Source organism: Vanellus vanellus, assembly GCF_965231255.1.
Source record: "Vanellus vanellus genome assembly, contig: HAP1_SCAFFOLD_29, whole genome shotgun sequence".
In the NCBI taxonomy this organism is placed as follows: domain Eukaryota; kingdom Metazoa; phylum Chordata; class Aves; order Charadriiformes; family Charadriidae; genus Vanellus; species Vanellus vanellus.
Window position 1 is genome coordinate 530,269 of NW_028127296.1, and position 15,215 is coordinate 545,483.

General features: G+C 52.2%; 1 protein-coding gene across 1 annotated transcript in view; it reads right to left on the bottom strand.

Annotated features, from left to right (window-relative positions):
* Positions 1-14,664, bottom strand: part of LOC309685374 (acrosin-like) — a gene marked incomplete at both ends in the record, with an annotated part of 139,476 nt that extends 124,812 nt beyond the window's left edge. Inside the window, one exon of the mRNA XM_082501146.1 lies at positions 14,622-14,664. Coding sequence (XP_082357272.1) covers positions 14,622-14,664 — 43 coding nt within the window. The remainder of the gene's footprint in view (positions 1-14,621) is intronic.
* Positions 14,665-15,215: the final 551 nt, after the last annotated feature.

Below are 15,215 nucleotides of genomic sequence, written 5' to 3' on the forward strand. Positions count from 1 at the left end.
TCCCCTCCCTCCTGCAACACAGAGCTCATTGCAATTACTTGCACAGAGAAACAACAAAAATTATAAAAAAAAAAATAAATTTAAAAACCCAAATTAAAGAAAACAACAAAATTTAAACCGCCCAAATTTAATAACCCAAATTAAAAAAAAAAAACAACAAAATTTAAAAACCAAAACATAGTTAAGTCATTAAATTTTTCAAACCCCCAAACCCACTAATTTCAGCCCTTTCCCCAGTCAGCTGGTTCCCGACCCCCACCCCAGGCAAATGGGCTTTCCCCCAAAAAACAGTGCTGCCCACTCCCCCACGCCCCCAAAAAAAGCTCCACAGCCCCCTCCGCCTCCTCCCCGCCCTCCCAAAGACACGGCAGCGGCGCAGTGAGACAAACGAGAAGTTTTTTCCATTCTTTTTCCCATTACGTTCAATGGGCAACAAGAGAAAAAGGGCCGACAGTCCCGGCTCCGGCGGGGGGAACCCCTCAGTCCACAGTGACGCTCCACCGACGGGACCCACACGACAGTGACAGGGATTTGTGTCATTTGTGTTCCACAGAATGAACCCAAAATAAATTAAAAAAACCCAATGAAACAAAAAAACTAAAACCAAACACAAAACCGCACAAAGATTCAAAGTTATAACTAACACAGATTTGCTTGGGGGATTCCCCCCACCCCCCCCCGTTTTATTTACAACACGGAGCGTTTCCAAACTAGATCATCTCTTACAATAAAATAAATATATTTCAGCATCTGCACAAGAAAAAGAATTGCTGCATTTCTACATGTAGTGCACTGGGGGGGGGGGGGGATTAAAATAATTTAATAACCCCACCCTTTTATATTACCTTTTTACATTACACCCCCCACCCCACCCCACCCCCCGCTTAAGGATCTCTATTATGCGCATCATTTTAGGAAACTTCTTTCCAGGGGCCCCCGGGGTATGTGAGGAGCTGTTTGAAGGCACCGAAGCGCACAGCAGCCCCCGTCCTGCCTCGCTGGGAAGGGGCTTTGCTGCCAACTAAAGCATTGCGGGTCACTGCAGGGATATCTCTTTTGATTCCTAAAGCGACTCCAGCAGCAGCTTTGAGAGAGATTTTTCCTCCCGACTCCTCCCCGTAAAATTCTCCTCTGCACAGGGAAATATTAAATCCTCCCAAAATACAGAGCCGGCCGTGGGATCACGGGGCACGAATTGGGGGACAGGCGCAGCACTGTGTCCCACAGTCAGCCCGGGGGGTTACAGACGCCTTTTAGGTGGCTCAGAGTCACGTTGTTAACCAAGGCCTCAGCTTTCATTTAATTAAAAATAAATACATAAATATATAAATGAATAAAAAATCTCACCCTGTAAGCAGCAAAAACCCCCGAGCTTCGAATGCAGAAGAGGGCCGTGCCGGGGAAATCTGCTTTGCTTTTTAAGTAAGGAATTTTGGAGGCAGCCGCCAAGGTTTTGTGGCCCCTGGGGAGGGGGGAGATGCAGAGCCGGATTCAGCCCGCTCTGCCCCAAAACCGGTCGCGTTTTCCCTCCAGGGTGATTTTCTTCCTTTCTGTCTCTGCCGGAGTGATGCCCGGCACGTGCCGAAAACAATCCCAGGCTCTGGCCCCGGTCCCGGCCAGGAGGGAGTGAAGCTCAGCCCCACTCCCTCCTTTTCCAGGGAGGAAAACAAAATGGAAAAAAAAAACCCAAATTGTCCTATATTAGAAGTGTATAATTCCATTTTAGAAGTGTATAATTCCATTTTAAGGGCAGGGCAGCAATAGGGCTGGTACCACAGCCCCACAGCCACTGTGGGTCACCAGCGTAACGATTAAGTTAAAGTTTCTTTTGGGAAGGGGGGAGAGACGGGGACTCTCCTGCTCTGGGACCTTTCCCCTCCGGGGAGGCAGAGCCGGAGCAGTGAGCAGCGAGCACGGTCCTGCCCGGCGGGCAGCGTGGAGGGGACGTGCATGGCCATCCCTGAGGAACAGCAGCAAGGAAACCCCGGTGCTGCACCTTTCCCTTCCTCCGAGCCTTTTTCTTTTCCTCTTTTTAAGGGCTCAACCAGTTTCTTCCCCCTCCGACCGTCACCGTGGGGCACTGGCACCAGCCGCTTTGCAAAACCCCATCCCGTAAAAGCCGCCTGATTTTGGCCCTGTTTGGGGATGCGCCGCTTCCATCCTTACAGAGCAAACTGATAGATGATTTGTTTTTCTCCCCCCTCCCCATTTAGCAAGAAGCACCAACGTGCCGTTGTCATTTTGGGTCGGTTTGCTGCAGAAAAAGGCTCCCACAGGGGACGGGATAAGCCGATGGCAGGAGGGTCCCTGCACCCATCCCACCGCTGCTGGTGGAGGGCAGCAAGGGGACCTTTTCTTCGGGGTTGTCCTCTCCTCCCGGGCTCCGCGGCCCCACACCGCAGCCCAACGACCCCCCCGAGACGGGAAGAGAGCCCAAGAACCATCTCTGCTCAACAGCTTCTTCCTGCAAAGGGGCAGGAAAAAGGAGGAGGAAAAGGCACCTTCCCACTTGCCTCCGGGCTCATCCCACCCTGCGAGAGGCTTTGTGAGGAGAGGGGAGGAGGAAAAAACACCACAGCGAGAGAGCCAGGGAGGGAAAAGGAAGGAAAGCGGAGGGACAGCGGAGGGGCAGCCCGGGGACACAGAGCCCCAGGTCTCGCCTGGCCGCTCCCGCCACCACCCGGCGGATTGGAGGGGTTTGATCTGAAGCGCTGACTTATATTAATTTAACAGCCGGGGGAGGAGAAGGCGCCATTTCTGCCTTTTGCAGCTTCCAGGCTGACGGCAGAGCCGAAACAAGAAAAATAATTATCATAAAAACAAACAAACAAACCAACAAACAAAAATTCCAAAAACACTCCAGTGTAAAACTGGAGCGCAGGGAGCAAATGCTTTTCCTTCGCCTCGGCCCAACCGCTCGGGCGCTCCGCGCTGCCCCGCCACGGAGGGCATCCCTCTCCTGCCAGGGAGAGACAGAAGGGCGAACTGAAGGCAGGACCCCAAACCAGACCCGAGAACCTGGTCGCGATGAAGAAGAAAGTGGAGAATGCGTCACATACAACAGAAACATTCAGAGTTTATTTTGGGGGAACAAAAGAAAGATAAATAGAAAAGGAGTGAGATATTAAAAAAATAGCACCGAACGATGAAGCGGCAGCAGTCCCTCTACTGCTACAAAATGGCAATAACCCACACACGAACACACGGAGGCGGAACACCACCGAACTCCCACTGACTGTCATGTGCACCTCAGTTTGCTGCTCTGGAGAGAGGGAATGCCTGAAGCACACCAAGGACAGCTGAAACCATCGCCATGGCTTAAAGGGGAATCCGCCAACTGGAAAACAAAATAAAAGCGGTTTCTGCCCATGTCTGCATGGGTACATCCCCGAGTCACGTTCTCACGCCTCTCCTTCAAAGTCAAGATTCCTAAACATGAAAACTGGAGTTGGGGGGATGGAGGAGAGAGAAAAGGAGGGAGAGCGTCATCAGTGGGGCTGCTGCCCCGCTCGTGGGACCGCGCCGGCAGAGAGGAGCTGGTTCGTGTGCCGCAGCCCTCGCCGCTTGCTCGGCATTGCCGGCAAAAAAAGAAAAGCCGTAGGCACGTGCCACAGCTTGCAAAGGAGCACGGCCACATTCCCACGCGATCCTTTACCTCTTTTCTCCCCAGATTCAGACTGTTTCCGTGCTCATAGTGAGAGTCTTCCACACGGGTGTTTTAGATATCTCTTCCGAGATATTAATCTCCGAAGGATCAGTCCTGCAATAAATATTTGAGACAGCAATCCGTGACTGCGGGAACTGACGCCACCCAGCGCATCAGCACCAGCAAGAGGAACGGGGGGGAGGAGAACCAAAGCTGCGCATAAGCACAGCGGGTTGGGCGGGAGGAGGAGGTTTGGAAGGCGAGCCGGAGAGCCGCAGAGCTACAGCTCTGTGCAAAGGCTCTGCACAGAATCCCAGACTGGTCAGGGCTGGAAGGGCCCTCTGGAGCTCACCCAGTCCCACCCCCGTCAGAGCAGGGGCACCTACAGCAGTGGCACAGGACACCTCCAGGCGGGTTTGGAATGGCTCCCGAGTGGGAGACTCCCCCACCTCTCTGGGCAGCCTGTGCCAGCGCTCTGCCACCCGCCCTGCCCATAAATTTGCTCTTCCCGCCAAGCTGAGTGCATGGCGCTGGGATGCTCAGCAAAGATAAACGTGGAGAAAATTCTGCCAACCCACTTCAGGCTGATCTTGCCGGGGGTCCTGCTGCTTGGTGGGGCTTTACCTGTCGCTGCTTGGCTTTGGGATATCCGCGCTGCTGGTCTTGCCCAGCTGCAGCCGAACGGAGTTTGCAGCAGCAGCTTCCATCATCTCCTGGGAGTCCTGACATAAAAAGGGACAAATCAAAGTTCTCTGTCTATGATCGAAGTGGAGATAAACTAAACACCCAGCAAAACCCACGTGCTGCCCTCTCCTTCTGACCTTCTGTTAGCGCAGCCGGGGAAGGACCTTTCACTCCAAACATTTTGGGAGGGGGTTAAAACCACCCTTATGAACAAATCTTTCCATCATAATTATAATGTTTATTATAAATGGCACCTTTAAAAATTATACTGCTATTCAAGTGTTAAGCTCACTGCTAATTTAAAAACAAGGTTATGATGCGGGATCCAGGCTGTCAGGATCTATTTCTATTGAGTTCAGATCTTCCCCCAACATTTCAAGAGAAGCTGTGACGGAAAGAGGCAATCTCAGAGCCCGAGGGAGACACCCACCCCCGAGCACTCAGCAAGCATCACCTCTTCTTCTTTGGGTTCATTTTTGGCATCGGCCAACTTCTTCCTGCTTTCTGGCATAAGGTCATCCAAAAAGCTGAGCTCCCGCTTTGAGAAGCAGAAGTCCATCACTTTCCGGACAAACACGAGAGCCAAAACCTTCACAAAATAAGAAGGAAGAGGGGGTGAGGTCTGAGATGATGTTACATCTCACTCCGACGCTGCAAATGTCCCACTGCTGAGCGGCACCGGCTCTTACCATCATGGGAAAGATGATGGCAGCACGGGACACCTTGATGGCCCAGAGCAGGACGAGGCAGATGAGCTGGATCATGGTGAAGAAATGCACCTTCCGCAAGGGAACGTGCCGCAGGTAGATGAAATCCGGCTGGTGTTTTGCCGGCATCCAAAAGAGCTTCAAGCGGTCGAAGAACTGCAAAATAAAAGCGGAAAAGTTACCCCTTGGGGCTGCGGAAAGTTTCCGGCCCTGTTGGGACGTGGAAGGAGTTTTCAGGATCTCGCGTGCAGTGAGAAATCCTGGATCCCACTTTGTTCCTCCCGGGAGCAGCACCCGTTTTCCCTTTGCTCCATCTATAAACCAGTGTGCCCATGAGAGCTGCCCACCAAATTGCAATTATTCCACGTCCTTCTATTATAGAATCACAGAAGGGTTTCGGTTGGAAGGGACCTCGAAGATCATCCAGTCCCACCCCCTGCCCTGGGCAGGGACACCTCCCACCAGCCCAGGTTGCTCCAAGCCCTGTCCAACCTGGCCTTGAACACCTCCAGGGATGGGGCAGCCACAGATTCTCAGGGCAACCTGCGCTGGTGCCTCACCACCCTCACAGGGAAAAATTTCTCCCTGATATCTCATCTCAATCTGCCCTCTGCCAGTGTCAAACCATCCCCCCTCGTCCCATCACTCCCCTCCCTCATCCAGAGTCCCTCCCCAACTCTCCTGGAGCCCCTTTAGGCACTGGCAGGGGCTCTGAGGTCTCCCCGGAGACTTCTCTTCTCTGGGCTGAACCCCCCACCTCTCCCAGCCTGTCCTCCCAGCAGAGGGGCTCCAGCCCTCCCAGCAGCTCCAGGGCCTCCTCTGGCCCCGCTCCAGCAGGTCCATGGCTCTCCTGTGCTGCAGCCCCCGAGCTGGAGGCAGCACTGCAGGGGGTCTCCCCAGAGCAGAGCACAGCAGAGGGCACAATCCCCCCCTCGCCCTGCCGGCCACACTGCTGATGCAGCCCAGGATGTGGTCGGCCTTCTGGGCTGCGATCGCGCATTGCCGGCTCATGGTGAGCTTCTCATCAGTCCGTACCCCCAGGTCCTCCTCAGACCATCTCACCCCCCCTCCCTGTTCTTCTATAAAAATATATTTTTAATATATTCTATTCTTCTGTTTGTTATTTGGCATTTCTCAGCCCACTCAATCCCCCAGTGAGGATTCCCACCGGCAGTAGAAATCGCCTTCGCTTTGCACTGAATTCCCCCATTTTCACCACACCAAACACTGCCCTGTCCCAAACTGTGACGCAGAGCGCGCTGAACTTGCCTGGTCCTCCCACCCTACGTACCTCCTGTGCCCCCACCAATCTTTTCCTTATACAAAATACTTTCACTGCCTGCTTTTGGGGAGGTTTTCTCCCACACCACTGCTTTTTTCCTGCGTCTCTGGAGATGACACAGCAGGGAGCTGCACGCTGTAAGAGTCCATACCTGAATCCCTCTGAGTGACGACACGCCCATGTAGAGAAAGACACCGTAAAGCACAGGCATGGGTATAAACTGGGAAATTAAAAAAAAGAATGCAATAATTTATTTTTTTAAATGCATTTCCAGTATTACTGCTCTCTTCTAGAGGCACTGCCTAAAATTGCCTAAAGCTTTCCAGTTTCCACAGGGTTAGAGATGTTTCAGCTCTCAACACGTAGAGGTTTTGTTTGTGTGAGTGAGTGAGTGAATGCTCTGCTTTAGGCAGAGCATTTAGTTACGTTTCATTAGAATACTCCTGTTTTCCTGAAAGGTTGGAGGAAAATAGGTCATTTCACCCATGAAACTGTACGCCACGTTCTGTGACGGCTGAAGAACATTTCTACACATTTTTGTGGCAACACGCAAAAGCGAAGTGCCTCCTTTTAGCCTAGAGCTGCGGTGACTTTGTGGGAGGAACACACAAGGAAGCCCACGGGGATGATTTTGGTGTGTTTAGCTACTGGGAACGGCTGTTGGGAGGCATTTGGGGGAGCCAATTGCATCCCATAAGGTGCTGCCTGCTTGAAAGAGAGCAGTGTACTGGTCTGAATCCGCTTCGTCGTAACCCATAAACACAGGTGGGCCTGAGAGACACCTGGGAATTAAAGCAGTTGTCCTGCTCGCTTGCCTCGAGGACACCAAACTGGGGTGTGAAGGGCTGGAAAGCGTAACTGAGGCTGCTTCCCACCGTGGGCCAAGCCTCAAGGTTTGGGATCGCCTCCTCCTCTGCTCCACACCTACTCAGGCCTGGAGGGAGGGGATGGTTTTTGTCAAACCTCCAAAAAGCTCACGCTTGTTGGGCGTTTTGCATTTTCCTCTTACCTTTAACACCGAAGTGAAGAAGACAGAGCAGCCCATGAGCACAAAGATCATCAAGCTGGTGACTCTCTGCTCTCGTATCCCCAGAAACTTGGGTTGTTCTCCTGGAGCTGAGCAGCCAGACTCCACTTTGAGGCTATTGACGTGGGTGATGGACAGGACAGTCGCAGCCACAAACCAGGGCAGCCCCATCACGGAGCACACCCCGAGCATCACGGCCACCATGAAAAGGTCCAGGTGGTACCCGCATCCTTTCTGTGGGCAGCAAAACAAGGAACAGAGCATCCCACAGCACAAGAGCGAGGACAACGTCGCGACTCAGACTCAAACCCTACTTGGGCGCAAGTCACCCTCTTGAAAATTTAAGAGAAGAATTGGCAACAAATAAGGATGGATATGGTCTTTGCGCAAGCACCTTTCGTGAAAATCTGGCAGGGGTTCAGACCAAGTGGATTTGGGAGGTTTGTGCAATAGCTACTTCTCAAACAAACAAAAAGACTATTTTCATTCATAAAGAAATTTCTACTGCTTGCAAGCAAGATGTGACCCCGAGTTATCCCTGGCAGTGCGTCAAAACAGTTCGTTCCCCCAGCTCCTGCTGGCGTTTTGAAACAAAAATACGCTTCTATAGTGCTTGAAAATTAATTTGCTCCTCCAAAAGATTGCTCATCTGAACTCCCCTCGTTTGCTCCCTGTGACATCACTAATCCAGCAGAGCATCCTGCCACACAGCCTGACATTGTCCCAAACCAACGCCTTCACAAAGCACTTGGCATAGGAGCTTCTCCCCACACCTGCAGCCCAGAGTGGGGTGGGGATGGGGTCAGCTCTTGCAGCCCCTTACCTTCAGCTTGTGCTCCTTCCTGTTGACAATGACAGACGTGATCTGCTGGTCCATGAATATCAAGATGGTGCAGAGCAGAGCTGGGATGGGCGCGGCCAACACCGTCCACCAAGGGTTGGGCCCTATGGGGTTGACCAACCACCCGCGGTCGTCTCTGGTAGGCTGCAACAAAGCCAAAACACACATCAGGATCAACTCCCAGCCCAGCCACTTCGCTGGCTTTGATTTTCCTCTCCATCGCTGTGCCGCCTCATCTCCTGGCCCTGCCTTCGTGTCACCCTCTCCTACGGGGTTCAGCAGTGCCAGCGTCCTCGTCGCAAGCACCTATAGATACTTCTGTAGGTATCAAGTTTTGGGGCTGGCGTCTTCTTTCCAGAAGGAAACGATGCATTCGGAGGTGGAAGAGGAGATAGTAACACCACCAGCATCCCCAGACTCAGCCCTGTCCTGTCCCAGCATCACCTTGTGGCATCCCCAAGGGCTGAAAGTGGCTCCACACCAAAACACCCCATTACCTTGAACATGTGGGGGACGTGGAGCTTCGGCGACGGGATCCCAACCAGGAAGTCAATGAGCACCATGACGACGATGGTGAGGAAGACACCAAAGTCACTTACTGCGGACCGTACCTGGGGCAAGAAAGCAGAGCTGAAAGGGACAGCACAAACGGGGCCATACCGGGAGATGGAAAAGTTAAAGACGTCAACAGCATTAAGGCTGGTTAACAAATTCCCACCACTCTGAGAAGATGCAGCCAAATCCCTCGGTTAGATACTGTTGCTGTGTTTGTACCTGCGAGATTCAAACCTTAAAAAAAAGCCAATAAATATTAAAAAATAAGGAAACAGATGTCTGCCACTACAGCTGCACTCACAGCTACAATGGGAATAAAGCACTGAGGCATCATTTGCTCCTCAAAAGGAAGAAACAGTGTCCTTTGTGACTTTTTCTATGGCAGTTCCTCATTTGAATCAACTTTCCATTTGAGCATATAAGGCACAGAAGGTGAAAAAAAAACACAAGCAAAAAAACAACAACCAACCAACTTTGGAAGACCTGATTTCCCACTGCCTGGGCAAAAAACCGCTCCGGGGCAGGTCGCGAGGCAGGTGGGAAACACTACGATCGTTTTGCACTCCTGGAAATGAGTGAGGGACATCCAAGTTTGGCCTTCAAGGTCAACATTTCCCAGTTTGACCAAGCGGTGGCAAACACTGCTTAGTGCTCCGGGAAAGCCATTTTGGGAAATGAGTGTGGAGACTGCTGCTGGCCACCGTCTTCTACCTACTCTGGTCGGGAAGTAGCGGCTGGTTTTAAACTTCTTCAATAAGCCCGACAGGACAAAGGTGGAGAAGAAGAGGATGCAGCACCAGAAGAGGACATCGGGCGTGTAGGGGCCATCGTGTCCACAGGCAGGTCCACGAAACTCTCCATGCAAATACCGACATTCCTGGGGAAACAGCATCAGGACACAAAGGTAGTGCACATGCGGCAAGGAAACCTCGGATAACTAGGGGGTTTGAAGGATCTTGCTCCAAGATCCGTGACCTCGGGACTAATGCAGCTAGCGGAGATTTATATTTAACGATCAACAGCAGCTGAATAAGTGACACATGGAACTACACAGACAGCGGAGAGAGGAGATGTGATGGGACACTGTACCACAGACCCATGGCACATCCTCCGCTTGAACGGCAGGTAACCGTGGCTGAAGAAGACACCAGAGGGGAAGGAAACACTGGAAACTCTTGGGGAGAGTGAAAGAGGGAATGGGGAAGGAGGGCTAAGACAACAGTGACAGGAAAGGAGAAGAGACAAATTGTCCCTTCCCAGGGGCGGGCTCACAGGACACGGCCAAGGGGGGTGAAGATGTCCATAAGAGCGTCCCACCCTGTGCCTGAGCTCTGCTTCCAGCAACAATGGCCCAAGGGGCTGCTCAGACATGCAAGTTTATGCACGTACCTTCAGACAGCGCTGAGTAAGAAAGCAAGGCCTGGAGTTAATAGGAACCAATTAAGGAAGCTAATTACAGCCTTCAAGCATGAACTGAAGTCCTCCAACTTCTCCAATAACCAAAGCACCCACTGAACCTTGCTCCCAGACAGAACCGCTGTTCTGAGGATAACAGTTATTGCCCACCATGTCGGGGATGAGGTGGACTCTCCTTCCCAGGCCCAAGGGGGTTAAACACACTGAAGTAATGACTTTTCAGAGCAGCACTGGCACAGTTGGAAGCCCATCATCACCTGAAGGGCTCTGAGCTTTGCACCAGGCCAGTGCCCCTGGACCCCGCGGCCGCGGCACGAGGAAGCAGTGACTCGGGGCACTTACAGTCACCGTGAGGTTCTCCCAGGTGATGCCAGACACATTGATCTTGTTGCTCTCCCAGAACTGCAGGGTTTCGTTGCTGGGATGGGTCGGTGCCTCACACTTACAGCTGGGAGGAGAGAAGCCAAGACAGGGGTGAGGGGAAGGCGATGGAGGTGCAGCCCTGAGCTCCTGCCAAGGGGCAGCGGCGTTTTAGGAGGAAGAAACCCACTAGGAGATGGTGAGGAAGTCCAGCTTGCTGTGTGTGTGCACAGGGTAGGTCTCTCGCAGGTGACTCAGCTTCTCCAGAGCCTCATAGATGAAGATGATGCAGATGAGGGAGGCGAAGGCTTCTTCGGTGAAGCGGGTGATGTAGCACACCAAAGAGCTAGCATCAGTGGCCACCAGCACTATGCAGAAGAAGGCGGTCCACAGACCAATGCATGCCCGGAGAGAGAGATAAGAGAGCGCGTAGTCCCTGGGAAAGCAAAAGAAAACGCAGGGTGGAGAGGGCAGCAAGAGGCTCCGAGCCGTGCCTTCCTTCGGGGAAAGTCGGCAGCAATTCAGGAGCGTGTCAAGGCTGCGGATGGTGAATGCAGTTTCCGGTCCTACGACAGACAGCCTCGGGGCTGCGGCGCAGGGTGTGGGCCCGCAGGAGGAGAGGCCAATTATTTAATTATCCTTATTTAACAATGACCTTGTGTTAATGCCTCGGAGGCTAATTGAGGTCAGGTCCCTGTTGTGGAAGGTGGTGTTCTCCCACATCACCCCGATGCCCTAACAGCGAAACCGGCTGGGTTTGCACCCAGTTACCTGCTGCCAGCAAGTTGGGGCTTCATAATAAATTTAATTGCAATAAGGGGGTTAATCTCCCATCACAGTTGCCACAACAAAAAGACTGTCATGGAAAATATCCATTTCGCGTGAAAAGCTCCTGCTTTCTCAAAAATCATCAAAACATTGGACCAGAAAACTCTTTGGATATGTGGGTAAAATATATTTCCACTTCCAGCAAAAATCATGCAAAAATGTGCCCGAGTTTGTACTGAGAGGAAAGCAAATCTTCCCTCATTCCCAAACCAGAGTCATTTGTCTCATCTTCCCTTTGCAGCCAAGCTCGGGCATCCACATCCTTGTGGTTTCTCCTCCTCCTGCTCTTTCACTTTAACCCTAAAAACCCCGAACCACCCATCCATCCTTCAGAGACCAAGGGCTCCTGCACCGTCACATACTAAAGCAGCAGCGCGTGATGTCTGTGACACAGAAGACAACTTCAATCTACCAACTACCACTAAGAAAAACATCTTTTCTCCATCCCTGCCTTCTTCCAAAGGCGCTCGCAGCACCTGGCCGCAGCAGCCAGCCTTACTTGCAGAATTTGTAGAGGATCTTCTCGAACACGAGGACGGGGCCGGTGCTGCCGAGGATGGTGAGAGGTTGGCCAGCAAAGAGGGAATACACCACGCCGGTCATGGATGCGCCCAGCAGCGACTCCATGGCACTCTGTCCGGGGAAGAGAGGCAGCAGCGAGTAATTAAATCATTAGGGGGAAAAAAACAAGTGCAAATTCACTGCAGCAAGGACTTTTGCATGAGTTTTGTCCTCCCCCGTGCCACCCAACAGAGAGAGGTGCTCACTATGTGGCCGTTGGTCGCCTCCCCCAGCAGTCCCCCGAAGGTGATGATGGGGGACATGCAGGCACAGTAGAGGAAGAGGAAGGACGCCAGACACTGCAGGCTCAGACCATCCCGAAAGTCACTCCAGAACCAGGGGGCTTTTCGCTTCACATCCCGGATCAAACCTCCAAAGAGCCTGGAGGAAGGAAAAAAAAAAACCAAACCATTTTCGTGGAAGACAGCGTTAAGTTTTCTTGGCTGAGGAAGGACAATCACAAGCACAGAGTAACTTCCATTGCTAAAAAGAAGTCTCCTTCTCCCATTTTAGCCCCAGTAGAAACTGAGGCATATGAAAAAACCCTCCAACAAAAAGAAAAGGAGACCAAACCTGAGAGCCCGTCCCCTCTTATTGCAACAGTCCCTCACTTTGAGAAGCAGCAGAGCTCTACCTGGAGGTACTTACACATCTGCTTCCACCCCAAAGCAAGAAAACCTGTGTGCAACCATGCTGCGGCTCAGCCCAGCTGCTCAAATCTCCCACCCACCCAGCCCAGGGGACCAAGCTGGGAACCTGGAGCCCCTTCACTGACCCAGTTAACCCCAAAACTCTGCTAGAAGGGAGGTGTGCGCTCAGATTTTAGGGGCAAACAGAAAAACACCCCACCAAACTATTTCAGTTCACACCTTCCTGTCCGCTCCAGTTCAGGACCGCTGTGCTTCTCCGGCTTGCTGTGAGAAGCGCTGTCATCGAGAGCTTCTGGCACCTTCCTTTTTTCCTGTTAAAATGGAAATAAGATAAAGATATGTCTTTGCAGCCACTGGCTTGTTTTGCTTTTTGGGCTGGGTACGTGACCTATGAATTTGGGCCCCTGAGCAGCACCCCCAGCCGTGCTGCCCTCCTGCCCATCCCCCTCGTGCCTCCTTCTGCCGCAGCACCCACCTGCGAAGGGACGTTTTTCGGGGGCTCAATTCGTATGGAGGGATCCCACTCTCCTGGCGGCAAAACCATGACCTGATCCAGAAACTCATCGATGCCAGCCACCAGGTCAGCCTGGTTCTTGGCTTTATAGGCAACGTCGTGGAAAACCTGCCGTAGGAGACAACCTGGTGAGAGCATGACCCATCTCGGATGTCCTAACCAGTGCAATAAGCTCTTGGCTAAATGCAAGGTCATTTCCCCCAAATCGCCTGTTGGAAGTGGCAGGAAATATTCCCCCCAAAGCAAAAATCTGTGCATCACAGTATTTGTAACCATCTCCACCAGGCTCCCGTCCCCCATGGCACACCACAGCCTTCTGCTTCAAGAGGAGAAGTTTCACTGGCCCTGGCAATGCCACCACTGGGGACAGCGTGCTGGGGACCCTGGGGAGAAGGATGAGGCGCGGGCTGCAGCCCAGGTGGGATTTTAGCCTCCTGCAGGCAGCTAAGAGAGACAACAAACCCTCTTCCTCACTACTACAGAGACAGGGAGAGGTGAAGAAAGCCCAAAAAAATGACCCGGAGATATCTCTTATCTTGTCACACCTCATCTGTCATGATAGTAGCCATGGACCTGCCGATCTCGTGGTACTGATGGGCTTTTCCTCCTGGTCCAAGCAAAACAAACAGGAACCTAGGCAAGAAAACCAAAATGAGAGAGAAGAACATGGCCTCACTCAAAGGGCGCCCAAGGAAATCCCTGGGAGCTCCCAGCCCAGAGCGTGGCTCCAGGGGGGACGTGTAGGCTCACTGACTCCGGTGATGAATTTGAAACGCATCAAAACCAAATGCAAATTTGAGTTTGGGGCCAACTTTCATTAAAATTGGCCAATGGGTTTAAAAGCTCCAGCAGGGAAGGGAGGAATGAAAGCACGGAGATGTGGGTGGGAGAAACGTGCTTGCTCCCACTGGCTGTGTTCTCGAGACACCCAACTGATACGTGCAATTTGGTGTTTTGTTGTGGTGGGTTTTTTTTAAATAAAAACTTTGCGCTTCTCATTCAGACCTCGTTGGGATGGGAACTTCCGTCATGCCCGAGAGGAGGACAGCCGGGGTCAGGCGGACAAATGCCACGATGGGCTGGCGAAGGAAATCCAGCTCTCCTACGAGCACGTTGCACGCTTCAGCCCCGGTGGGAATTTTCTTCATGAAGCGCAGCTCCGCCTGGGCACGACAAGGGATTTTCAGGCCATTACCCCAAAAGCAAAGCCCACAGCACTCTGCAGAACACTCTGCAGCCAAGTTTGCAAGAGCAAATCTGGCCTAAAAGCATAAGAAAGCTACGAGTGTCTCACCTTGCTTAGATCCATCACATGGCTGTCACGGTTCACCCCATTTTTAGCTTCTGCAGTGGTGGGAGATGGATGAGGAATGAGTGTTTGGGTTGGGAGGAGAAAGAAAGACACTGAGAAAAACAGGCAAGGAGCAATCGGGACACTTCTCCTTTGCCGGGAGAAGTCTAATGGGGCCAAAGCCCTGCAGAAACCTTCACCTGGTGCCAAAGCCTGGCAGAAACCCTCACCGGGTACCAAACCCTGCAGGAACCCTCACCTGGGTTGTCGAGGGGAAGGACGTCTAACTGCTTCTTGCTCATGTCAGCAAATGAGCAGACGATGGGGAGAAGGTTGTTTCTTTTCTTCTCGTTCTGATGGTGATGCTTCTTCAAAAGCACTTCTCGAACTTTCACCCGCATGCGCTCATCAAACCCCGCGGACTGCTCTTGCTGGCCCAGGATCATATCTGGAGATGGCAACGGGAAACGAAGCCGTCAGAGCAGAAAGTCCCCAAGCCCCGACCCCTGAAGCCCCCGGCGAAGGCTGCGCCACGCAGGATACCCTAACGCGGGCTCAGCCTTGCTTAGCAAGACGTTTTAACGCAGTTCAGCCTTTGCAGCGAAAGGAAGAATTCTCTTTTGCTAAAAGCCATCATCAAAGTGCTTATTCATCACTCCGCTCAGATAATTATTCCCAATCCTAGATAATGACATTTTTTTGCCCAATCTGGCGTTTCTAGACAGACTCTCTAGACTCGACACATTTCAACAAATTATAAGCAATCTCTAGCACAGGCTTTCCCAGAGTTTCCTTTGCCCATCGACTGCAATTTGCCAAACACAGGGAGAAACGTGCTAAGAACGGCTCCGAT